This window comes from Mustela nivalis (assembly GCF_964662115.1).
Source record: "Mustela nivalis genome assembly, chromosome: 6".
Classification (NCBI taxonomy): Eukaryota; Metazoa; Chordata; class Mammalia; order Carnivora; family Mustelidae; genus Mustela; species Mustela nivalis.
The window spans coordinates 91883759-91911176 of NC_139025.1; the positions used below are offsets into that span (position 1 = coordinate 91883759).

The window sequence follows — 27418 nt, forward strand, 5'->3', positions numbered from 1 at the left end:
GCTATCAGCCTAGCATCCCTGCCAGTGTCTAGATAAGTGTCCCGCATGTGTTTTCTTCTTTCCTTTGTGAAATGAGAAATTTAGTCTCTAAGTTTCTAATTCATTACCTCAAAATATTACTTGGTGACACCTACTAGCTAGACAAAGAACTACAAAACTCCTCCTCCTTGAAGAAAAGCATATGCCCTGAGTAAAGGAAATTCAACCTCAGCACTCCAGTGGGCACCATGTCAAAGGCAGGCCTCTGAGCAGGGAAAACACTTCTCTGCAACAAGCCATGAGCAAGTCAAAATCCAGTGTTGAATCATAACACAAAGTTTCCATCTGAAAAACCAGAGGAAAAACACTATAAGTCTTGGGAGAAAAAAGGCAAAATAGCAAGGAAAGCAACATGGAGTGGGGTTAAATACACCAGTACTATAATCCATGCTGAGTTCATAGGACTATTTCAAGCAACATTGCCTCATTCTGCTTTGACTAAAATACAGCAGCTCTGCAGGCTCCACACACTAAATTATACACCTTAATTTGGCCTGCAAAGTAACCTTCTCCGGTTATGCTCAGTGTAAAACCACTTTGTTTCTTAGGGAGTCTTCGTCTTTCCTCTGGAAAGGGAGTCTTTCCTCTGGCCAACTCCAGGCTGTCTCTCCAAGACAACACTACTGCGCTGATTTCTCCCTGACTCTTTTTCCAATAAGCAAGTACATGATTTCACTCCACCCAAAATGGAAATATCTGTTGTACCTCATCATGATAGAATATTATTGCCTTTTTAGTAGATGCTAGTCAATGCTCATGGCATATTTCACCAATGCCTAAAATAAGATCCAAGAATTAGCAGCAGTCACGCTGTCTGCTTACTGTCCATTTCCTAATTGATTCTGGCCCTAAAAGACCAAGGCAAAGCTTTATTTGCTTAGCGATTGGCAGAGTAATGCTGTGTGACTCCATCTGAGTCCAATACTGATAAGACAGGTTATCTGTAAGTTCCATTATTAAATTAGAAACTGTCCATTCAGATTCAGGTTCTCCCCTCTACATACCTCTCTAAACACCAGGAATAAGCTGAATAAGCTCCTTGGTGCTCTGCCTTCTACTGGGTTTAGACATAGGGAATTAGTAGCAGCAGATGTGAGAGCAGAATGGAAGAAGGTTTATATTTATTCCCTGGCTCCCTCCCTCCTAGGTGTAGTTTTGTAGTAGGTATGTCCTCTAATGAAGACCATGCCTCCTTTTGGGCAGCCTTCCTCCAGGTATAGCTACATTCTCTGGGTACCAGTTGTGACTTCCTCCCATTGCTTATCCAGGCCTGGTAGCTTTGGATTCTGCCACTTGTATGTGATTTTGGAAAAGTTAGTGTCTGCGTCTCTTCTTCCTTCCCATTCTTGGATGGAATGCAGTATTGCTGATGTTCAAGTAGAAGATACAAAAATAAAGGTAGGTCTGCAATAGATTTCTAGCTCTTTTCCTTCTGAGGTATTTTTTCCCCAAAGAATCTACACACTGTAAAAGTAGAATAGAAGCAATACTTAACTTATTGCAATGCAAAGCAGAAAGAGACTCATTCAAGGAGACATCAAAGAATAGACTAGAGGAGGTTAAAGAAAGGAAAGACACATGATGTTTGTCAAATCAGAAAATCCTTCAAAAAGAAGAAAACATTTGGAATAACTCCATACTAAAGGATAGGATTTTGACAGATGTGATTTTTAAAAAGAGAATTCTGGGAGGAGGACATCACAGGAGACCATGAAATTTGATAGCATGTACAAAGGAAAGAAGTACTCTCTTTGTCTTTTTTTTTTTTTTTTTTTTTTAGACAAATGTTAGGAGAGATAAGTCAAGAAAGAGTGATAGCACATTGTAAAAAGATTTGAATACAGACTGGTGGTAAATTAATGCTAACTTCATAAACAAGTGAGAAGCCATGGATAGGTTTTGATCAGAGTTTTTTGTTCCATACTAAATTTAAGGGAGAGGAGCTTAGTCATAATGTTAGAATAGAACTGAGTAGAAAGAGATCAGACAGAGAGTCAAGAATTTGGAGCTCTGGTAAACATCAAATTCTGTCTAGAGGTTTGAAAAAGAAACAAATTAGAAGGGGAAATTATAGGCAGAGTTTTAGATAGTGATTTTAGTAGAGTAAGAAGAAACCAAATTATAGTACAAAGAGCAAAAGAGAGAGTCTGATGGATAAGAGAAGAAAATAAGAAGAATAGCCCATGCAGGTATTGAGTATTGTCTTTCTTGCTACTTTTACTTTGTTTTTGTTTTTGTTTTTTTCCAGTGGAGGACACATAGGAAGAGTAAGCCTTGACAAGAAGGAGGTTGTTTCATCCTTAAAGACTGGGGCTAAATAAAAGGGAGAAGATGATTATGAGATAGAAAGCAGTGAAATTGAAAGAGTACCTATTACCTCAGTGATTTTTGTTTTCCTCATAAAATTCTATAATTTTATGATTTTCTCTGCATTCTTACAATGTCACAAGAAAGTACTAAATCAGTCTATACTGCAAAAGCAAAATCTCTAGCTTTGAAACTCTGATTTGACTATGACACCACCAATACTCTGAGCTAGGCATTATTCTAACATGCTGGCAAATCCCTATGAAAATAATATAGAAGCCAAATAGAATTATCTTTGGTCAACAAATTTCTATCCATAGCCAGAGATGGTTCTCAAAGGATAAGAAAAAGGGCTTCTTCATGATCCCAGGGTCCTGGGATGGAGCCCCAAATCAGGCTCTCTGCTTAGCAGAAGCCTGCTTCCTCCTCTCTCTCTCTCTCTCTGCCTGCTTGTGATCTCTGTCTGTCAAAAAAAAAAAAAAAAGGCTTCTTTTTGTGTTTATAAACCATAAACCATAAACCAACCCACTTGGATACCTAATTATGCTATAAGGTGTGAGTAAGATTCTCCCAAACACCAAGAGAATCCTTTCTTCACGTCTCCTGTACCTCTTCAAAGCTTCAGACATAAAGATAAACAAATATCAGCTGTCTGTGTGATCTTCATGAGAATATAAGATATTGAGATCTTCAAAACATCTCTGGCTCTTGTTGCTATCTGGTTTATGTCATCATCTGTGGGAGATAGATGAGTGTACTGAGAAAATAAACCCCTTCCCCATGATTTAAAAAAGAATCTGAACATATGAAATTCTTACTCACTGAATGCTCAAGGTCCAATGGCCAATGTTTGACTGCACAATATATCGCAAAAGTGGGATTGGTACATTCTTTGTAAAACAAAGATAGAGCCCTTTTTTAAAATTAGGAGTATCTTTTTAAATATACAAACCCATTCTGTAGAGTTTGTTTTTCTGAGAACTTTACATGAGGATCATTGCATATACTAATCTGTATTTCCAAATTAAGGAAGCTGCTTTTGAACAATAACTTCTCAATTAGAATGAATAAGGGATTAAAATAGGCTTTTTTATTCAATGGACCATGTCTGCCCCATTTTATAGAGGTGTAAGGACTCAGGCAGTGTGCTTTGAGGGCATTCTTGTTTAAAGGTCAGCCACATACACATTCTCCAGAATAGATCACATATTAAGCCACAAAACAATTCTCAACAAAATCAAAAAGATCAAAGTCATACCATGTATCTTTTCTGACAAAGACACTATGAAATTAGAAATCGACCGCAAAGAAAAAAATCTGCAAAGAGCACAAATACATGGAGGTTAAATAACATGCTGCTCAATGAATAGGTCAACCAAGAATCAAAGAAGAAGTCAAGAATTACATGGAGAGAAATGAAAAATCAAAACACAATGGCCCCAAATCTTTGGGATGAAGCAAAAGTGGCTCTAAAAGGGATGTTTATAGCCAGCCAGGCCTACCCTGAGAAGCAAGAAAAAAATCACAAATAAACAACCTAACCTTACACTTAAAGGAGCTAGAAAAACAACAAATAAAATCCAAACTAGCAGAAAGAAGGAAGTACTAAAGATTAGAGCAGAAATAAGTGATATAGAAACTAAAAAACAACAGAAAAGATCAATGAAGCCAGGAGCTGATTCTTTAAAAACATCAACAAAACTGATAAACCTCTAGCTAGACTCAACAAAGGAGAGAGAGAGAGAGAGAAGGGATGCTAACAAAATCATAAATGAAAGAGGGAAAAATAGCAAACAACACAGAAATACAAATGACAAATTGGACAACTTAGAAGAAATGGATAAATTCCTAGAAACATATAACCTATCAAAACTGGAGCAGAAAGAAATAGAAAATTTGAACAGACTGATTACCAGCAAGGAAATTGAATTAGTAACCAAAAAACTCCCAATGAAAGTCCAGGACCAGAAAGCTTCACAGGTAAATCCTACCAAACATTTAAAGAAGACTATGGACTCTGAAAAACAATCTGAGGGGTTTGAAGTGGTGGTGGGTGTGGGAGGTTGGGGCACCAGGTGGTGGGTATTATAGAGGGCACGGATTGCATGGAGCACTGGGTGTGGTGAAAAAATAATGAATACTGTTAGGCTGAAAATAAAAAAAAAATTAAAGAAGAATTAATACCTATTCTTCTCAAACTACTCCAAAAAATAGAAGAGGAAGGAAAAATTCCAAATTCATTCTATAAAGCCAGCATTACCCTGGTACCAAAACCAGATAAAGACATCAATAAAAAAGAGAACAACAGGCCAATATCCCTGATGAACACAAATGCAAAAATCTTCAACAAAACACAAGTAAACCAAATTAAAAAACACATAAAAAATCATTTACCATGATCAAGTGGGATTTATTCCTGGGTTGCCAGGGTGGTTCCATATTCACAAATCAATCAACATGATACATCACATCAGTAAAGAAAAGACAAGAACAACATGATCATTTCAATTGATGCCGAAAAAGCATTTGACAAAGTACAATGTCCATTCACAATAAAAACTCTCTTTGAAATAGGTGTAGCAGGAACATGCCTCAACATAATAAAGGTCACATATGAAAATCCCATCGCTAACATCCTCAATTGGGAAAAAATTGAGAGATTTCCCTCTAAGGTCAAGAATAAGGCAAGGATGGCCACTCTCACCACTTCTCTTTAACATAGCACTGCAAGTCCTAGCCACAGCTATCAGGTAACAAAAAGAAATAAAAGGCATCCAAATTGGTAAGGAAGAAGCAAAACTTTTACTGTCTGAAGATGGCATGATACTAGATAGAGAAAACCCAAAAGACTCCTCCAAAAAACTGCTAGAACTGATCAACAAATCCAGTAAAGTCACAGGATACAAAATCAATGTACAGAACTATGTGTTGTATTTCTATACACCAAGAATGAAGCAGCTGGAAAAGAAATTAAGGAAACAATTCCATTTACAATTACATCAAAAATAGTAAGATACCTAGGAATAAACTTAACCAAAGACATAAAAGACATGTGTTCTGAAAACTATAAAACACTGATGAAAGAAACTGAAGAAGACGCAAAGAAATGGAAAGACAGTCCATGTTCAAGGGCTGGAAGAACAAATATTTTTAAAACGTCTCTACTCTCCCAAGCAATCTACACATTTAATGCAATGCCTATCAAAATACCAACAGCATTTTTTCACAGAAGTAGAACAAACAATCCTAAAATTTGTATGGTACCATAAAAGACCCCAAATAGACAAAGCAATCTTGAAAAAGAAAAAAAACACCACCACCATCAAAAAAGATGCATCACAATTTCAGACTTCAAGTTACATTACAAAGCTGTAGTAATCAAAACAGCATGGGACTGGCACAAGAATAGACACATAGATCAAGGGAACAGAATAGAAAGCCCAGAAATAGAAAGCCCAGAAATCTTCAAAACCTTCGACAAAGGTGGCTAAAATATGCAATGAAAAAAGGAGAGTCTCAAGCAGTCAATCAATCAACAACCAATGTCTGCCACAGAGCATAGCCCTCAAGAAGGAAGGGAAAAACTCAGGGACTCAGAAATAAAGCTACTCTGCCATCTCTCTCATTTCCCCTGCAGCCCTGATGTTGAAAGAAAACCCACTGTCTCATATTGCGTGTTTTCATTTTTATAAAATGGCCTAAATATTTTCATACATCATAATAATGTGACATTTGTACAAAACTTTCATAAGACAAGTTGTGTGGACTGATAAATCACTGAGCTCTATCTCTGAAACTAATAATACACTAATAATAACTAATAATACACTACACATTAATTAATTGCATTTCTATCTGAGCCCTACAATCACTCTGTGAAGCAGATGTGACAGATGCTGTCATTGTCAGAGCACACACAGGGAGGCTAAAGGAGACTGGAAAGTTTAAAGTGACTTGCCCCTGATCCCATAACTAGGGAGCAATATAAGTAGGACTCAAACCCAGGTTTCTGACTCACAGTTCAGTGCTCTTTCTACTACCTCACTATAGCTGAGTAATTGTTTAAATAAAGAAGAAAACTAAAGAAAAAAATACCATAGCAACAACTATAGTTGGATAGAAATTTACATGCATGTAGTACTATACAGAGTAAAGCGTGTGGGCTCAAAGTCATACCTTGGTAAAGGTCTCTCACTTAAATATGATTTTAAGAAGATTTCTACATCTGATTAAATATTCAGGATCCTACATGAGACTATAATTTTTAGGCAATGGTTCTGTACTGCTTCCTCTTTGCTTGGCTCTTCTTGTTGGGGGAGACCACATTGGTGTAAGATATTCACAAACTCACATTTACCATGGGGATTAAAGAAGGCCCTACTCATCTTAATTGAGGTCAGTTCATAAAATCTGCCATAAAAGTTAGTCATCTTGAGATGTTTTTTTGCACAGTACTAGTAACTCCAAATACAGTGATGCTTGAACAAGGCTCTCCCAAGAAAAGGATAGAGTAGCTCAGCCCTTTGTTTCAATCCGGTGTTCATGTCTATTCCAGCACAGCTAGCTGGGATCACCACTGCTGTCTGGCACACTCCCTTTTCCTTAGCTGACCAATGACAAGGCAGGAAGATAAACAATTTGGGGACTGTCAAAACCCATAAAAGTTAAAGACAGAGGTGTGCTAATAAAATTGGTGGATTCATACCTGATTGACAAGGAGGAAGAGGAAGAATGGGAACAGGAGGAGGAAGTGGATGTTGGCCGACATCTTAATCAGTTCTTAATCAGTGCTAGGCCCTAGGCTGAGATGAGCACTAGTAATTTTCCCATTTTACCTGTGAGAACCATATAAGCTCAAAGAGGTTAAGTAGCTTGTCCAAAATCACAAAGCTATCAAGTCACAGAACTGTATTTGAATCTAAGTCTGTCTTAAAAGTCTGCATGTCAAAGCTACAAAACACTACATTTCCTAAAACTTTAGAGAGAGATCATGAATCCATTATGGGAGACCCTCAAGAGACCTCTAGCATCTCAACATAAGGATTATATATCTTCCCTTCAGAAAAAAATGGTTAACAGATTATGGTTGTTAAGCAAGTAATATCATGATCTGAGTGCCCTTTAGCCAGAATTTAAATTATCCATTTGGCAGCAAAGAAAAAGAAGATAAAATTCTTGGAAAATTCCCGCTAAGAATTCTTCTTTGTCCTAAAAGAACACTAGTGCTCATGGCTTAGTATTTCTGTTAGGACCTAAAGAAAGACTTATGCCACAAATATCCCAGAAGAGAGAAGAAAAGTTAAAATTGGACATTAGCATTAAATTTGCCTCAAGTTAAGTAAGAATTATGATTGAATGTCAGTAAGTTTCTACCTCAGGAGATGTAATAAAAAGTGTCAATCCTCTCCATTCCCCCACCCTGACTTTGAGGCAGTTCCTGCTGTGATCAGGAGCTAGGCTGCAGGGATGGACCCTTTGAACCCTGTTTGCTCAGACATTTAAACTAGTCCCACCTTGGGAGGAAGGCTGGAAGCTATAAAGAGAAATTCTAAACAACATCTAACTAGTCTCTATTTTTTGACATCTGAATTTAAAAGAAAGTCTCAGCCACAGAGCATAATTATTTTATCCCTAATTTCAGCAGCTTTTAAGACACAGGCCCTTTAAACCATAGTGGCTGCAGTCAGACCCAAAGCAAAGGAAACCTTGGGCTCAATACACAACTTCCTTTAATAAACTGAGCTGCCCTGAGAATCCCCCACAAGATTGCCACTTGCAGTTTCACTACTTTATGCAATAATATCACATCTACAATTTCCACAGCTTGATATGTCACACAGAGGATGTTTAGCAGTTCTTTCATACCATTTACATAAGATTTTAAAAGCATTTCTGATGACTTCACAAGCTCATTCTCAAAAATCTATTAATTGATCTCAACTAAAAGGCAAAAACATAAAAAAGGTTATTACTGTATCAGAAATAAAAAATTGCAGCTAGCCATATGGCAGGCTTGGAAGGAATAAAGGTGAAGGGTAAGTATATGCATTTATGAAACCAATGGAAAAGCCAAAGTTTTAGTTACAGATGGTTGCCCTGGATAACTTGTTATAGCAGCATCATGTTGCTTCTAGAACTCTCTTGTGTTCCCAGGATTCAAAACATATAAAATAATTCCTTTGGAAAGCATAAAACAATTAAAAAAACACTTCAGAATTTGAGATTGCTAAAATTGCTAGGTAGACAGAAGGAAAATATGTATAATAAAAAATTGCAAATGAATTCAGAGGCAAATGGCTGTTGTTTTGACTCCTAAAGTAAAGAATGGTAGGTCTCTCCCTCTTGGAAGCACACAAGGGAACCTCTGGCAACTAAAGGACTCAGCACAGTTCTGACATCGGGAAAATTTTACATTGCCTGTGGCAAGTTTCAAGGATGGCTTGAAATAAAAAAGTAAATACTAAATACAGCAAATGGATCTGTGATGGTAGAATGCAGAATGAGAAGGAAACTAAGGTCTGGGTTTCCATAACTTTTTATAGCCTTTTATGAAAAGTTGGAATTGGCACAAATTTCTGTCTCTCAAATAGCAAAGTAAATCTGTGAGTCAGATGAGGCCACTAGGGAACACACTATCAGGTTCACCTGTCATCAGATTAAGTAACAATGCTCTCTAAAGTGAATTTGAACTGCATGATATATGGGAGGAATCTGAGTAATTAAGAGATTGAGATTCGCCAAGAAAATCCTTTTTTTTTTTCTTTTACGAGTGGGAGGTGAAGGGCAGGGCAAGAGGGGGGAGAGAGAGAAAGAATCATAAGCAGGCTTCACACACAGTATGGAGCCCAACAGAGGGCTCAATCTCACGACCCTGAGATCATGACCTGAGGCGAAACCAAGAGTTGGACACTTAACTGACTGAGCCACCTTGGATGCCCCACCAAGAAAATCCTTCTTAAAGGCCCTGATGTCATCAGAAGAAACATTGTTTGGTTGTGTTGAGGGCCTATTCGAGCCAAAAAAATCTTAAATCTTGGGAGACAGGATACATTTCCCCATTACTTCTCTTCAGTCTCAATTGCTTTGCCAGACCCAAAATATTACAAATATCGCCATATCCATAGCTAGTTACTATTCAGACCCAAACATTTCAGTAAAAGGTACACAATGAATACTGAGTTCACAAGTGGAATTAGAAATATGGTTGTTCATACAAGTGTGTGTTACTATCACTAGATGCCATTATGATCTGTTAATGTGTAAAACACAATCATTCAGGGGCTCCTGGGTGGTTCCGTCAGTTAAGTGTCTGCCTTCAGCTCAGGTCATGATCCCAGGGTGTTGGGATCAAGCCCCACATCGGGCTTCCTACTTGGTGGGAGTCTGCTTGTTTTTTTCTGCCTCCACCCCTCCTCCAACTCTCTCTCAAATAAATAAATTCAATCTTTAAAATAAACCCACACACACAATGATTCAAATGGGAGACCTGTATTCCACATCTAAATTCACAGATTTTATAGTTCTTAGTGAAAATCCGACACCATTACAAAGAAGTACAAAGAGGTAAAACATGAGGATCTACTACTAAATGGTCAACCCTCATACAAACTCAAGGGTCCATGATGAACTTGATACAAAGGGCACTGGTAATCTGTGTGACCTGGAAGAAGGATGGGCAGAACAGCTAGAAGAAAGCCAGCAAATGATTTTCATAAGGCTGGAGAAAATATAAAGGATGGAGAATTAAAGAATGTGACCTTGAAGAGGAAGAACATAGGATGGAGGTGGCAAGTCATATCAGGGACATAATTCAGTAAGTGTGAGGAGGAGCGTGCCAGAGCTTTTCTGATAAAAGAGCAACATCACGTAACCCACAGAAAAATGATGGAACAGCTGAAGTAACAGTAATCGAAAGCTGTTGTACAGCAGAGTGACCCACCTGATCCCAGCATGGAATAGCCAGTCCACCTCTTTGTGAAACTGATGGACAAGAAGCTTATTACATGAGTAAACATACAAGGGGGTAGCTTCAGGGATTGGAGAGCCAATAAGAAGGAAGGGGACTTAGTTATAAAAATCTAGAAAGAGGAGGGAATCTGGGGGTAGGGGACAAGAGGAGAGAGAGAGAGAGAGACGGGGACAATGGAGCAAAAGGGATAACATCTGACAGAGAGAGGAAAGAAGGTAGGAAATTTCTTTGTGTTCATAAAAGACTTTGTAAGATTATGAAACCAAGCAACCCTTGCTTCAGGACCCAGATGAGAAGGCATGGACAGGATTAGAAGAGAGGCTGTTCTTCTCCAGACCCCATCTCTTTCAGGGCTCTAAGAGCTCAAAAAGGTTCATACAGAAGCCTGCTAGGCTCAGCAGGGTGTCATTTAAATGATGGGGCGGGCAAGGTGCAGAGAGGCTAAGGCTGGAGGGTGTTAGGACTAGTCAGATTGCTGAGCAGATGCTACACTCTAGGAAATAAACTAGAGCGGTGGGGTTCAGAGGTAGATGAAGTCCCATGTGAAGAGGAAAAAACTTTAGATTTACCCCAGTAAAGGTGCTACTATCAATGTGGTCTCCCTGGAACACAGAAAGAAGTGACTACTGGGTTATTAAATTCACTCAGGGTGAAGAAGAAGCAAGTGACATGGAAAAGGGTAAGAAAGAGAAGAAACTTAATGATAATAAATATGTCTCTCATCCCAAAGAAGGAAAAATCAGAGTGCTCCAGTGGAATGGATTTCTTTGGAAGGCTGGCTACAGTTGGACATTTCCAAGTGCATGTTGACGATTGCTCAATAGATTCTGAGAAAATCATTATCCATCCAGTTCCACAGACCTATCAGGTCTCCCTACAACCTCCTCACTCTCATTACCAGGTGCCCTTAACCTAGCCAGGTGTTTGAATGGACTGGCATGGGAACCACTTCCATCCTGAGGTGGTGTTATTTTTTGTAAAATAAATTTTTGGTACCTATTCTTCTTGGAAAGGAAAAGGCTCTTTGCTCTTTTAAATTCTTCTGCATAATATCCCACATTATTAAATTTTCATTAAAAAAAAAAAGCAGTAGATTCCAAAAATCATTAACATTTTTTGATTTGGTTACTTAGACGATTTAATTCCACAATACCCAGAATTTGGTCTACTGATACTTAGGAGATCAGACAAGTATATCTAGGCCAATAGTAGCCACTAGCTTCTTGGGAGCACAGGATCAAATGAGCAAATATCATATAGTTTTTCACGTTCCCAACTCCCATATTGTGTGAATGTTACTAATGATGGGACTGAGAGCAAGACTGACTTTCCCTTATTTGGACTTATAGAATAGTTGGGCAATCAGATATATAGGTATATATCAGATATATTCCACATTATACACTTTGGGGGTTCCAAAGGCAAAGAGTCATCATTCAACTGCATCATGATTTGTTTCAAAAGCAGAGTGCTGACCCATGGGGCTAAATGGGGAAACTGTGACACTGAGGAGAACTTCCAGATGGAATTATTTCTACTATATGTTTGCTTTAATTAATAAAACTAGATTCTTTTCAGAGAAAGGAATTATTCTTAAAGAGCTAGGATCTCAATCACAGGTAATTCCTGCAGAAGTTCTAGGGAGGGAAACTGACATTCTGGAAGAAAACACTCTCTGTCTCCTAAGTGTCTTTCTTACCATCTGTTTTCTCCTTTCATTGCTTCTCTTTTATAAGAAATTGAGGAAGGCAGGAAGCTCCTATCTTTCCATATCCCTTCTCCTTTGTTTTGCTTTTAAACAAAGAAGGGAGTCCTCAAAAGCCTAGCTTGGGCCATTTCACACAATGCTGGCTATATATCTGCTGGTCTGGAAACCAAAAACCAAAAGCTAGTTATGGTCCCACTGAGGTCCACAAATTTAGTACACATCAAAGCAGAGAAACCCTGAAAATACCGATCTCACCTTCTCCCCCACAGACACTTGGCACTCCCCTCTCAGGGATGCCGAAAGCATCAAGAAAGCCTCATCCATATATATCATCTGCCTCAAAGGAGAGGCTCAGTCCTGTTTAGAATATACACTATTGTCAAAATTGAGCTGAAGATACAATGCCATGAAATTCCACAATGTCTTCTTCTTTCTGAAGGAATCTCATACATGTAATTTTGTCTAAACAAGCAGTTTATCTGAAGGTTGTAGAAGATCAGCATCTGAGACACAGTGGACTTTGCTGAAGGAGATTTGAGAGAAATAAACCTGGTTGGGGTGCTACCAAAGCCACTGGCACATTTTCCATTTAAAAAACCCTGCGTTTATGGGAGCCTAGGTGGCTCAGTTGATTAAGCATCCAACTCCTGATTTCAGCTCAGGCCATGATCTTAGGGTCCTGAGATCAAGCCCCACATCAGGCTCCACACTGGGTGTAGAGCCTGCTTAAGATTTTTTTCTCTCCCTCTCCCTCTGCACCCTCCCAAATAAATAAATAAATAAATCGTTTAAAAAGATTTTTAAAATTTATTTATTTGACAGAGACATTGAAAGAGGGAACATAAGCAGGGGAATGAGAGAAGGAGAAGCAGGCTTCCTGCCCAGCAGGAAGCCCAATATGGTGCTCGATCCCAGGACCCTGGGATCAAGACCTGAGCCAAAGGCAGATGCTTAACCACTGAGCAGCCCAGGCATCCCAATAAATAAATCTTCTTAAAAAACCATTCCATTTAAAAATCCAAATGTATGTTAGACATTTTTCTCCACACTACTCTATGTGGATTATTTCTCTTTGGCATTTCCAAAAGCTTTTTTGTGCTTCCCTTCCTCTAACTTGTAATGCATTCTCTTCCCTGTCCTTCAAAAAATTCACTTTTGAAATATGACTGAATAAAAGTCATTGGGCTTTTGACTACATACGTTAGTCTTCCCAGGAGTATTTTCACTTTCAGGGTTACCGTGTTGAAGGGAATGATAAGCTGTGGAGTCAATTTACGTTATGCCAGCTTCACTTAAATAGAAGAAGTATTGGTAGGGTCAGAAATCTTCCTAGCACTGACAGAATCCTAATGCTTCTGCCTGCAGCTAACACGTGACTCATGAGTAGCAAGAGTGTTTCTAAGTAGTCTGTCTTTAAATAGTGCAGGTAATTACTATTATTTAGTGATCACTCACTATATGCTGGGCGCTCTCCTCAAGGCTTTACCTGTTTCAACACATTCATTTTCACGTGCGCACATACGCGCACGCATGCACACACACGTCTATGAGGTAGGTACTACAATTATTCCCATTCTACCATCAGGAAACTGAGGTACAGAGAGGATAAAGTAATTTGCCTGGGGTCTCACAACTAGTAAGTGGACAAGCTGGGATCTGAGCCCAGACTCTGAAAATCCTCTAAAGGACTGACCAAGGACACTGAGTCTCATTCAGAAGACACGCCCATTTATTTACTAATTTCTCTACTTTAAATCAAACAAGATGGAGCACTCACCCTCTGGTGTAACTGGTCCAGGTCCGGTCAGTCTTCACAGAAGAGGGCTTCCCCACCAGACAGTACAGACCAAGGAAAACACAATGAATGCAGAGTGAGAAGGCTTGGACTCAAGCCCAGCTCTGCCAGTCACTAACAGTGATCTCCCGAAAGCCACTCAACCTCTCTGTACTTCTGTGTCCTCATCCATAAGACAGTTTTTGATTCTCCCTATTTACGGGGCAATTCCACAGTCCCTCCTAAGGAGAAATGGAGCCCACTTTCCAAATTCCTTTTCCAGGTAGACAGTGAATTCAGAGCACAACGTGGGATCAGAACCCAGACTCCTGAAGCCAAAAGACACCATGCGGCAGAAAGGAGTGGAAGCAGGCAAAGAAAACGGCATAAGAAACTCATAAATAGGGAGACAAAACCCAACTTTCATCAGTAATACAAGAACTAGAAGGAAAGCAAGTGAAGTGTTGAAAGCAAGTAACACCGAATGTAAAATTAGCATGGGTGAAAAAGCAATGCATTAATCAGAGCTTATTATTTCCACCTCTATTGTAAAAGAAAATTCATGATTAGCTTGAGAGAGACCCAGGGCACAGTGGGGCAAAGCCTTTTCTCCCTTTGATCCAAACCCTTTATTTGGAACCTAACTTTGGTAGTTTAATCACTCCTTCCTGGCCCATGCTCAAAGGCAAACGTCTTCAACTCGAGGCCTTTCTCAGGCTCTTACCAGTCTAAATCAGTCTATGATGTCTCCATGCCCTGCTCTGGGTCTCAAATCTATTAAGCCTTGCCTGTCAGATATTCTACTCTGTCCTAATTGGGCCCATGATCTGTTTTCACATGTTCTGGGGCCCCATGCCTCACAGTCTGAGAGCCAGAAGGTCCCTCCCTCCTACCCCATAGCACAGCTTTAGGAAATCCACTGCCTAGGTTCAAATCCTAGCTCTTGCACTTAGCATGGTAACCTGAGATGACAATATACCCTTAATGTGCCTCAATTTCTCACGCCTCAGATATAGGCAATAATGAGAGCTGACAGACCTATACATAGTACATATATACTTAGGGGTTCTATCAGTAATTAGCATTATGTGTTTCAGATCCATATCATCCAGGAACAGAATCTCCGTACACCCTGTTTCCTACCACCAATTAACTTTCTGTGGTGTATTTTTCCTGCTGGATCAAAAGATCCTATGCAAAAGGATTATCATCATCACCATCTCTGTATTCCCTACAGTACATGTCCTAAAGATGGAAGATATTCAGTAAATAGTACGCTGAAGTACCATTATCTGAAGCTCCAAATTGGACCTGTACCTCTGTCTGAAAATTCAAGCACATTATTTGTAGTCGGCAGTAAGGTTTAACGGTGGCTTGAGTTTACTTTCTAGCAAACACAACAACTAAAGCAGACAAAAATTCATTATCAGGAACAAAACTGGCTTTCTATCACTAAAAGTCATGAAAGTCAGTTTATGCCTAAACTGAATAGCAAAATTTCCATTAATGATCAGATGAAAGTGACAGTAGGGAATGGAAAGGTGAAGGAAAGAAAGGTTTTTAAATGTTCCAAGATACTAAACAAGGGAAAAATAGATTTATGAAACTTTGAATAATGCCCGAGAGAAAAATTAAAGATGTGATTCCAAGATTCTACCATCAGCCAAATACATAAATATATACATTTGCTTTTTTCCTTTGCCTGAACCACTCTCAGAATCTTGATGACTTAGTCTCTGGCCACCTTCAGGTGTCTGCTCAAATGAGGCCTCATGAAAAGTTTTCCTTGGTGACTCAGTTTGAAAGAGTGCCTACAGCAAATGTCACTCTCCAGGCCTTAGCCTGAACTTGTCACCTGCCACATTTTATATATAGATATATATAGGTAGATATATCTATATATATCTTCTGGTTTCTTGGTCTCTCTCCAAACACTAAAGAAAATAACCACCTTAAAAGAAGGAGCTTTGATCCAGGCTGTGTCCTGTGCTTGAGAAATTAACTAGAAAACAATGGATGTTCCATAAAAGTCTGCTTATGTATAATTCATTTAATATAAATGTTAGTAAATATGCATGTACCGTGTTAAAAGTCGTGCCTGGCACAGAGGGGGCCCAGTGAGCTACTTCCAGGAAGAGAAGTGGTATTCCTCAATTCTTTTTTTTTTTTTTTTTTAAGATTTTATTTATTTATTTGACAAAGAGAGATCACAAGTAGGGAGAGGCAGGCAGAGAGAGAGGAGGAAGCAGGCTCCCTGCTGAGTAGAGAACCTGATGCGGGGCTTGATCCCAGGACCCTGAGATCATGACCTGAGCCAAAGGCAGAGGCTTTAACCCACTGAACCACCCAGGTGCCCCTCCTCAATTCTTTTCGATGGTTTAGTAACAAAGGTCTTCTTTCTTGGGGACTGGCTAAAGTGGGAGGAATTAGATAAGGGGGTACAGGACACAGTTCTGAAATCTAGGAGTGACAATGTTTACTTTATGGGGGTGGGCACTGAGAGCTCCTGAAGTGCCCTGTAATACAGCAGGGTCAAAAAGCAAGCTTTCGTGGCCCTGGGGGTGGTGGGGAAAGGAAAGCAAGGCTGGGACCAGGATAGCGGGGATAGAGAGACAGCATGGGAGCCCAGGCTCAGGGTGTGTCTCGACAGTGAGCAGAAGTACAAGGTATGGCAATGACTTAGTTCACCTTCTTACCTAAATTAACCTTCACTTTGGCAGGCTCCAGGATCTGAGATGTCAAAAACATGATGCCACCAGGCCTGTATAGGAAAAATAATCCAGGCTTACCTGAAGCAATTACACATTAAGGTGTGTGTGTGTATGTGTGTGCGTGTGCATTCCGCGTTGTCTGTATTATTTGGGGGAAGCCAATTCTAAGGGGCTTTTGTAGAAAAAGAATCATAATGTTGATCCTCTTACTTCTGGTGGGAGTCGAGGGATGAGAGGATCTTGCGTCTTTCTTAAGACAGCTCTAACCTCTCACCTGAACGACTGCAGAGGACGGACGACCAGCCGCATGGGCTTGCCCATGACTGAGGGGCTTCCAGGATGCAGGCCTTTCCGCGTTAGCTAAAACCAGCACAGGTTAGCTGCCCTACCGGCTCGGCGCCCTCCGAATGGGTCTGTGTTCGTTCACCTGCCGCTGTTCACACGGCCACCAGAGCCATCGTTTCAAAACAAAAACTTGACCTCATCACTTCTGACGCCCAGTCCCATAGTCAAAACTGCTTAGTGGCTCTCTTGCTCTTCAAGCAGATTGTGGGATTGGGCCTCCACCTTTTCCCCCAGCTTCATTTCAGACTCTCGCCACAGTGACCCGTCAGCAGGCCTCTGTCCCACTGCGGGGCTCCACACCTTCTACCTGTCCCCCTGTAGGCATAGAAGTGACTCCCGCCCTCCTTTGCATGGTTCTCTCATGCCTTAGCTCCATCATCATCCTTTTTCAGGGGAGTCTTTCCAGACTCCTCTCTTCTGAGTCTTCCCAGGGTCGCAGCCACCACTGCCAGTGCCCACCCTGTCCTCCCAGTGGTGATCAGCACACCCGAGAGCTACTCCCTGCAGACACCTGTGACTTTCTATCCATTGGCTTTGGTCAATGCATGGGAGACACTCCCCTACACATAGGTGGGACTTGGGGGAGGGGGACAGCAAATGGGAGCCAGCTCAGGTAGGCTTTGGGGCCATGACTGAGAGTCCAGATGTGATTCTAAGCTCAAGGGAAAGCTGGGGAGAGGCAGGAGCTGATTACATTTGTCAGAGGTTACTCGGGATGCTATATGGAACCTAGACTGGGAAAGGGCAGGCGGGGAAGCAGAGAAGACCGGAACCAGAGGAGAAGCGAGGGCAGTAGAAAGGAACCATGGTGGAAGTGGCTGTTAGCACAACAGTTAGAGCCTCAAGTGTCGGTCCGCTCCAGAACAGCGGCTCACCTGAGAAGGCTCCCTGAAGCCTGCTTCATTCCAGATGGTTCTTAGGAGAGGATTAAAAATCTACACTCTGTGTGTGTGTGGTGTGTGTGTGTGTGTGTGTGTGTGTGTGTGTGTATGTGTGTGAAGAAGGGATAAGCATAGAGTACATAACAGATACACAGTTTATTTGTAGTACTAACATGTCATGATGGGGAGGCAATTAGGGAAGAGTCTAAAGGAAAGGGACAATGAGAAAAAGTATGAGGAACACTGTTCTAGAATGTCAGACAGACTGCAGGCTCCTTCTTCAAACCATCGGGTGGCTCTTAAGCTGGCCTGGGATGGCCCCTGGCCTCCTGGACCAATAGTCCTAAAGCAGCCCTGTCCCCTTACGTTTCCTTGGAGCTGTACAGACACTGACTAATTCACCTTCTCACGGGGAAGATGGTCTAGTAAGATATGATGGTCCATTTGCAAGTCGGCCTTTCAAAACACAGATCCTCCTGTTTGGACACTCCGGAGACGAGCAAGCAAAGGAAGGAAGGTTCAGGAGTTAATGAGGGGAATGCAAATACGGTACAACTCGGCGAGATCTTCGGTCTTATGATTCACGTTCCCCTTTTGACCAAGACTCTGTCTACCTCTCTCCTGATGAATTCCTATGCGTCTAGCAAAGCCCAAGCACAAGTGTCCTGAAAATCCAGGGGACAAAGCATTTCCTCGTTTGAGCATTCCGAGCACCTTGCAAAAACACGAGTAATGTCTACTCTTTCCTGAGCACTTGTGGCAGGCATTATGCTTACCCAAGTTTCTTCACTTAATCTTCCCTCTGTTAGTCCCATTTTATAGATAGGAAACTGAGGCTCAGAGAAGAGAAGGAGCTTGCTGGATGTCAGAAAGCAGCAAAATCACAGAGTGGAGGTGCCACACCCAGAAACCCTTTAGCCTCAGACTATACATACACTATTATATTACTCACTCAGGTATTATAAGCAATAGTTCACGTGCCCCTTTCCTCCATCACTCCCAGCATAAATTTATGACCCAGGCCGGGGGGTCATGAAATAAGAATGAGGTTTACTGTGAAATTGTGTTGTATAACTTTGGGATATTCTTTACTGAGACTCAGTTTCCTCAACTATAAGCAGAGACAATAAATGCCTACCTCATAGGTTTGTTGTCGAGATAAAATGAGATACAACTTTTAAAGCACTTACCATGGTGTCTGGCACATAAAGGCCCCTTAATTAAACAAGTATGAATTGAGAGCCTGTGAGATACCAGACCTTAGGATGGACACAGGGGATAAGGAAATAATAACACACTAGGAATTTAATATATTTTGGCTGCTTTCACTTCTGGAGGGCAGGGATTCTAGGTTCTTTAACACCAATTTTTTAGAGTTCAACCATGTCTAACACTAAATAGGCACTCAAGAGTTTTTTTAGTGATGAATGATGGTGGTTTACAGAGCTTTAGACCCTAAGTATTAGAGATCATGAATGACTGTGTCAAGTTTGTGGGTTATCATTTCTCAAAATCACTGAAAGTAGAGCACAAGGATACCACACCCAGAGCTGTATACATTCAATTCATTTAAGGATGGGGCTACCACTAAAGGACATTTACATAGCAAAATACAAAATACATTTACATAGCAGAAAGGGGCACTATAACCTGAACAATGCAATTGCGCTACTGGGTATTTACCCCCAAGATAAAAATGTAGTGATCAGAAGGGGCACGTTCACCCAAATGTTTATAGCAGCAATGTCCACAATAGCCAAACTATGGAAAGAACCTAGATGTCCGTCAACAGATGAATGGATAAAGAAGATGTGGTACACACACACACACACACACGCACACACACACACACACACACACTAGAATACTATGCAGCCATCAAAAGGAATGAAATCTTGCCATTTGCAACGATGTGGATGGAACTAGAGGGTATTATGCTGAGGGAAATAAATCAATCAGAGAAAGATAATTATCATAGGATCTCCCTGATATGAGGAATTTGAGAGGCAGGGTGGGGGTTTGCGGGGTAGGGAAAGAAAAAATGAAACAATATGAGATCGGGAGGGAGACAAACCATAACAGACTCAATCTCACAAAACAAACTGAGGGTTGCTGGGGGGAGGAGGGGATGCAGGAGGTGGTTGGGTCATGGGTTTTGGGAAGGGTATGAGCTATGGTGAGTGCTGTGAAGTGTGTAAACCTGACGATTCACAGACCTGTACCCCTGGGGCAAATAATGTATTATATGTTAATAAAAATAATTTTTTAAAAAAGCAATAAAACATCTAATAATATTCAGGAAGTGGGAAAAGGAAACAGGGAAGAAGTTTCAAAGCTGTTAATCTTTCAAAAAAAAGGAAGCTGATTGATGCTGTCCAAAGAAGAAAGTTCATAAAAATAGCGCAATTAATGACAGTAACTCCAGCTTTTTAATACTTTTGATAATATTTTAGCCATAAAGAGACATTTTTAAAGAAATAATGTATCTTGCTCCAGCTCTTTGAAAAATATCGGTGAAATTTTGATCTCAATGGCATTAAAAGTATAGATTGCTCTAGCAGTAGAGACATTTTAACAATGTTTATTCTTCCGATCCAAGAGTGTGGAATGGTCTTCCATCTTTTTGTGTCTTCTCCAATTTCTTTCATAAGTGTTCTATAGTTTCTAGAATACATATCCTTTACCTCTTTGGTTAGGTTTATTCCCAGGTATCATATGGTTCTTGGTGCTATAGTAAAAGGAATCGATTCTCTAATTTCCCTTTCTGTATTTTCATTGTTAGTGTATAAGAAAGCCGCTGATTTCTGTACATTGACTTTGTATCCTGCCACATTACTGAATTGCTGTATGAGTTCTAGTAGTTTGGGGGTGGAGTCTTTTGGGTTTTGGAGCAAATAATCCTAAAATTTGTATGGAATCAGAAGAGACCCTGAATTGCTAAGGAAATGTTGAAAAACAAAAATAAAACTGGCAGCATCACATTACCTGATTTCAAGCTTTACTAAAAAGCTGTGATCACCAAGACAGCATGGTACTGGCATAAAAACAGACACATAGACCAATGGAACAGAGTAGAGAGCCCAGATATGGACTCTCAACTCTATGGTCAAATAATCTTCAATAAAGCAGGAAAAAATATACAGTGGAAAAAAGACAGTCTCTTCAATAAATGGTGCTGGGAAAATTGGACAGCTACATGTAGAAGAATGAAACTTGACCATTCTCTTACACCATACACAAAGATAAACTTGAAATGGATAAAAGACCTCAACGTAAGACAGCAATCCATCAGAATCCTAGAGGAGAACATAGGCAGTAACCTCTTTGATATCATGCATAGCAACTTACTTTAAGTTATGTCTCCAAAGGCAAAGGAAACAAAAGCGAAAATGAACTTTTGGGACTTCATCAAAATCAAAAGCTACTGCACAGCAAAGGAAACAGTCAATAAAACAAAGAGGCAACCTACGGAATGGGAGAAGATATTTCAAATGACAGTACAGACAAAAGGTTGATATCCAGGATCTATAAAGAACTTCTCAAACTCAACACACACAAAACAGATAATCATGTCAAAAAATGGGAAGAAGATACGAACAGACACTTCTCCAGTGAAGACATACAAATGTTTATCAGAAACATGAAAAAATGTTCATCATCACTAGCCATCACAGAGATTCAAATTAAAACCACATTGAGATACCACCTTACACTAGTTAGAATGGCCAAAATGAGCAAGACAGGAAACAACATGTGTTGGAGAGGATGTGGAGTAAGGGGAACCCTCTTCCACTGTTGGTGGGAATGCAAGTTGGTACAGCCACTTTGGAGAACAGTGTGGAGATTCCTCAAGAAATTAAAAATAGAGCTTCCCTATGATCCTGCAATTGTACTACTGGGTATTTACCCCAAAGATACAGATGTAGTGAAAAGAAGGGCCATCTGTACCCCAATGTTTATAGCAGCAATGGTCATGGTCGCCAAACTGTGGAAAGAACCAAGATGCCTTTCAACGGACGAATGGATAAGGAAGATGTGGTCCATATACACTATGGAGTATTATGCCTCCATCAGAAAGGATGAATACCCAACTTTTGTAGCAACATGGACGGGACTGGAAGAGATTATGCTGAGTGAAATAAGTCAAGCAGAGAGTCAAATATCATATGGTTTCACTTATTTGTGGAGCATAACAAATAGCATGAAGGACATGGGGACATGGGGAGGAGAAGGGAGTTGAGGGAAATAGGAAGGGGAGGTGAACCATGAGAGACTATGGACTCAGAAAAACAATCTGAGGGTTTTGAAGGGGCCAGGGGTGGGAAGTTGTGGGGAGCCAGGTGGTGGGTATAAAGGAGGGCATGTATTGCATGGAGCACTGGGTGTGGTGCAAAAACAATGAATTCTGTTATGCTGAAAAGAAATTTAAAAAATAGATAATGTATCTTGAAACGTACATTTATTTGAAGTTTGACTATTCTTTAGTTTCAGCTCAGTTTTTCAAGTTGCCTAAAAATTAAAAAAAAATATTTTTGTTATAAATAGCATCTCTATTTATGTTTATAAAAGTATTTCTATCTAAATATCCACCCAGATAGACAGATACTTAGGTATAGATGGATAGGTGTCTGAAATTATGTTATCTAAGGTTAATGGGAACTGTAGCATTTGAGATGATTTTTTAAAAAATTCTCACCTTTGTAATTTTTTGCCTTATTTGAATCTTGACAATCAACATACATGATTTTTTTTTTCAAAGATTATTTATTTATTTATTTGGGAAAAAGAGCAGAGAGGGAGAGGAAGAGGGAGAAGCAGACTTGCCACTGAGTGGGGAGCCAGATGCGGAACTCAATCCCAGGACCCAGGGATCAATGACCTGAGCCAAAGGCAGACACTTAATGACTGAGCCACCTAGGTGCCCCAACATAGGTGATTTGTTAAAAGTCCATTTTCCAAAAGTAGAGAGAATATGGAATACAAAGTATGATCGGAATATGGACCATTGCTATTTCCTTCTTTGTTCTTTTTTGTATTATTCACATTTCTAAAATGATTTTTAAAATGGCTTTACAGTCACAGATTCTACAGACCCTACATTTATGATTGTTTCTTTCCTTTTAAGCTAGACTCCAAAACAGATAGAAAATATGTTTTTTTTTTACTTATATTGCTGATGGGGTCTTTAACATGACTTGAGAACCCAATTTGCAAAGCAGAAAAGACTGGATTCTTTTGAATGCTCTTTATAAAAGTAATAACAAACAGAGAACTAATTAATGGTTATATATATGCTTGCATTTTTAAAGGTTTTTACAAGAAGAGTGAGAGATTATGAAAGAGATTACGAAAGTTGTCATGTTGGACTACGTCTGATGAAGTCTTTAAGGCCAGGATTTCAAACTAAGTGGTTTTCCTTGTCCATTCTTGTTTAAGACATGATTAATGAATGTCAACATCTGCTTGCTGTGATAAATGACAAACTAGAATAATCCAGTTCTTACCCTCTAATTAAGAATAATAATCTAAAATACACAAATGGTTACATAGCTATAAAAAGGGATGCGCTGCTGTGAGATGTCTTGGGGAGTGGGGAATAAAACATCTGAGCTACCTGTTCAGGTCTCACAGCAGGTAACATGGTAACATCTTTTTCCTTTATAAAGGTTTGGGAAAAGAGTAGGATTCTGATTTCCTCCATAAAGTAACTCGAGAAGCCTATTTAGTTTTGTGTAGCCTTGAGATTTACACAGTAGATTTCAGTGTCTCCTGGGTTTTGCATGCTTATGTTAATATTACAGAAAGATTTTTTTCAATTCAGTGAACCACCTGGATGTGAAATGTTTAATCACTGTCAATAACAGTTTAGAGAATAGAAAGTAAATTTTTGTTTCTTTCTGTGAAAATGTCTTCTCTCAATGATAAGTTATAGCCTATGGGTGTGGTTTTTTCATATGAAGAAAGAAAAATGTTGTAAAATTATTACTTGTGAAGTGCTTTAACTTCTATTGCATTCTGTTAGGATGTGGGTTAGCATTTTTCTAGTCTAGGACTGGTCAAAATTCATAGAGAAAATGATGGGATCTTAGATTTAAAGAAAACTTTGAAATTATCCATTCCATCCCAACTGTGGATTCTTTCTTTCACTAGAACCTTTGTGAATGACCACCCAGTCTCAACTCAAACTCTTCAATGGAAAACTGTTCTCTAGCCCACAAGGAAACCTCATGGCCTTCAGACAACTATAAATGTAAAAAAATAAATATAAAAAAATTCCCTTAATCCCAGGCAAAATCCATTTCCATTGATATTCCCACTGGTGCTTGTCCTCACTTGCAGAACTTGTAAACCCCACTCCCCTCCTGTCCAAGGTCCTTTAAACACCGGAGACATCTTCTCATCCTGACCCCAGTCTCTTCAGCAAGCCCTGAGATGAAAGCACTTCCATTCTCAAAAACCCCGCACATCACCTGACTGTTTATTAGTGCATCAAAACCTTATTACAAAGCAGTGCCCACACTTACAGAAGAGTTCCTCAAAAAAATGCCAAAAGTTGTTCCAGGATCACAAATACAATTCTTGCAATGGTCACTTTAAATCCTTAGATGAACACCTCTTAAATGGCTAGATTCTATCTTACTACCTCTTCGTCTATCCTGAGTGTCAGTTTCCTCTTCACCATGTTTTTCTGCCTTTGCAATTTTAGCATAGGTGCTGCCGAAGCGAGCACTCTGCCTTTGCAATTTTAAAGACCATTCTTGTATTACTTTTGTGGGCCAGCCCCTGAAACTGATTTGGGCTACCTCAACAAAAATAGAGGTATCTCCAATTTCATGATATTCATGGATTTCTGATTTCATGAAACCAGAGTAAGGGTAGAAAAGCCAAGAGCAAGAGGTGGAGCCTTCCAGTGGCCTGTGGGGCAGGCCCTTCCTGGAGTACCTGCCACTTAACTCCACTGACTCTTAGTTACTTCTATCCTTCAGTCCTAAACTCTCGTTCTTGGGGAAGGGAATCCAACTGGCCCAGCTTCGTCAGATTGCTATCCTTAGTTAAGTAACCCTGACCAGGGACATGGTCTTTGGTATATGAAGCCCAAACTTATATATTGGGGTCATTTTCAGAGAAAGGAAAATGGGTGTGAAGACAGATGTCCAAAACCACTGTACTTCTAAAAAAGGAAAGTGATTTTCAAAGATAATTAATCTGCTTCTTTTTATCTCTCCCTGTGTTTTCCTCAGATATCAGAATTGGTGTTCATTGCATCAGAAAAGGTCAAAGGCAAGGGGGGGGGGAGAGAAATAGCCTGAGAATATTTCTGGGTTTTGTTTTCCAAAATCGCAAATGCTTAGAAGAACATGGAGAATTTCTTGAAGGCGGTAATAAAAAAGGAATGAAATGTATGGACATGCAAAGCCCTGGAGTGACATGGAGAATTATCTCCCTCCTGCTGTTGGAAAAGGAGGGAGGAAGGGAGACTTATGAACCCAGGAGGAGGGAGGAGCAGCCCTTGTTTCCTGGCATTGTCTCCAGGGAGCCTCTAACCTCCCCCCAGCCCCCAGAGCTGTGTGGGCAGGGGGCACATGTAAGCAGAAGGAACCATAAGAAATGTCACCAAATAATTTTTGTGGCCCAAGGATGACCTGGACCTCTGTTTGCCCAGTGAGTTACGTGAGCAGAAATACAGCACCATGGTGTTAACCTGTGTGATCAGATACCTCAGTGACCAGAGGGTCCCCTCCACCAGGGCTGCTGCACTGCGCCAGCACCCTGGAACCTGAGACACCGCAGGGGGATGCTGGGACCCTACGCAACGCTGAGGGTATGTCTGCTACCTTTCCAGAAGGAAGAGCCTTGAAGCAAAAATGAATCTAATTTGAAAAAAAGTTAAGAGATGAGATACTTCTTATATACCTGTGTTAAAGGGAGATTCTCATCTGCTATGCTTGCAGAGAAAAGATAGGAGCAAAATAAGAACAAAGGCATTCTGCTGCTTCTCTCTCCGTGAATCAGTCCTCGTCCTTCTCAAGTAGCAGCATTTGTGCATCATACACTGCTTGCAGTATTAAAAGCCCTCTTCTATAAACATCGGTTTAATTTTTTCTAATCCTCTTATTTATGACCTTAGTTTTCCTGATGTGATTCCCCGGGGTCCACACCATACCTCTCTATAAGTGTAGTCTCAGACTATCTACGCTTCTCCCCTCTCCTGTGTTTTCTGTCCTTGTTGGATGGGGTTTGAGCACAAGATCCCTATGCAACCAACTTGGAGCCTTCAGCCACCTTTCCCTTTCGCTGTGTCATTTGCCCAATTTGTGATCATGATACCAGCATCATGTTATCTGTTTAAAATTATTTATATTCTTATATTATTTACTTCACATGAGATCTATCCTCCTAACAAATTAAATGTACAATACAATACTATTGACCACAGAGACAGAATGTTGTTGTTCTTCTGAACAAATTCTGCTTGTTAAGGTGTCTTAAATCTAGCTAATAGTGAGCAATGTGGCAGCTATTAATATGTTTTAACCAAAAATGGGGGGAAAAAATGTAAGAAGACCAAGGCCCAAAAACCTGAGTCTGAGAGTGGCATCCTGTCCTTTCATTTTTGTAGCTGGCAGGGCTGTTCTTTCCTGAAGAGAAGTTGAATGATGTCATAAACAAAGCCCAGGGAGTCGGGTGACCTGGTTCTATTCTTGGCTATGCCACTGACGGTGAGTGACCTTGGGCAAGCCAGTTTCTTATCTCCCCATCTCAGTTTTCTCCACTGTACAACTAAAAAGTAATAATAATAATATATCTTGTCACCTACCTAGAGAATAATTTGGGTACAAGAACGATAGAGTAAGAAATCGGCTGATGCTGAGGAAACAGGAAGGTTTGGTTTTCGTTTTTCAGTCTGCCGCAGTTTCCATTATGACTCTAGGGTTATCAGAGAGTTTCGGTTCTTCAAATAATCACGAAAATTAGAATTGATCTATGTTATCAGAGCTTAAAAGGAACCAGCTTAAAACAAAGCAGAAAGGGACTCGAACATAAGGACAATGCTCACCATTACGTGTGGGACGGTCTATTCACATTTACTTCAATGGGGATTAGGTGTGTCAGAAAGAAGGCAGTTGGGCTCCAGTAGGTAGAAAGCCTAGGATGCCATGGCAGAGAGAGAGCTAAAAGAAGATGAGGACACTGGTAAACGGGGACAGGAGAGATGCCAATTCTGTAGATGAATTCCATTTTGTGCAGACCTGTGGGCTTTTAAAAAATTATTTGCAAAGCTTTCCAAATATGAGCTAGGCCTAGAAAATGTTCTAAAGTGGCTGTCTTTATCCAAAAAGAGAAAGAGTAATCATGGTAATGCCTAAAAAAAGCAACTCTTGCTTTTCACTAAATCCATACCCAGAATACTGCACTATATTTATGGTTATGGAAAGTTTAACAAATTTCAAAGCCAGGAATGTTCTCTCTGGCTTACGAGGGCAGACAGAAGGTGGAATGCAATCCCAACAGGTAGCATAAATCTACCCAGATTCCATTTAGAGCCATACCTTTACGAAAACATATGAACCTCTCTGAGCCCTGAATTGCTCATCTATGCAACAGATAAAACCCAACTCCCCCACTGCACAGAGGTACCTACCGACAGATTAGGTAACTGAGGGAGGGAGCTCATTTCTCCTG

General features: G+C 40.1%; 1 protein-coding gene across 13 annotated transcripts in view; it reads right to left on the reverse strand.

Annotated features, from left to right (window-relative positions):
• The window catches only part of FMN1 (formin 1), a gene marked incomplete at its 5' end in the record, with an annotated part of 414033 nt that overhangs the window by 380473 nt on the left and 6142 nt on the right, over positions 1–27418 (reverse strand). For 3 of the 13 annotated variants that reach the window (XM_082734294.1, XM_082734293.1, XM_082734299.1), the window contains 4 exons: positions 16494–16558; positions 22192–22243; positions 26553–26662; positions 26793–26907. The exons of 1 other annotated variant lie outside the window; for it this stretch is intronic. Coding sequence is in view for 2 of the 12 variants with exons in the window: in XM_082734297.1 (XP_082590423.1) it covers positions 16494–16558; positions 22192–22193 (67 nt within the window). Of the gene's footprint in view, positions 1–13800; positions 13890–16493; positions 16559–22191; positions 22244–26314; positions 26353–26552; positions 26663–26792; positions 26927–27418 lie in introns of those variants that run through there. 9 more of the 13 variants (XM_082734301.1, XM_082734297.1, XM_082734304.1 and 6 more) reach the window with 8 other exon arrangements.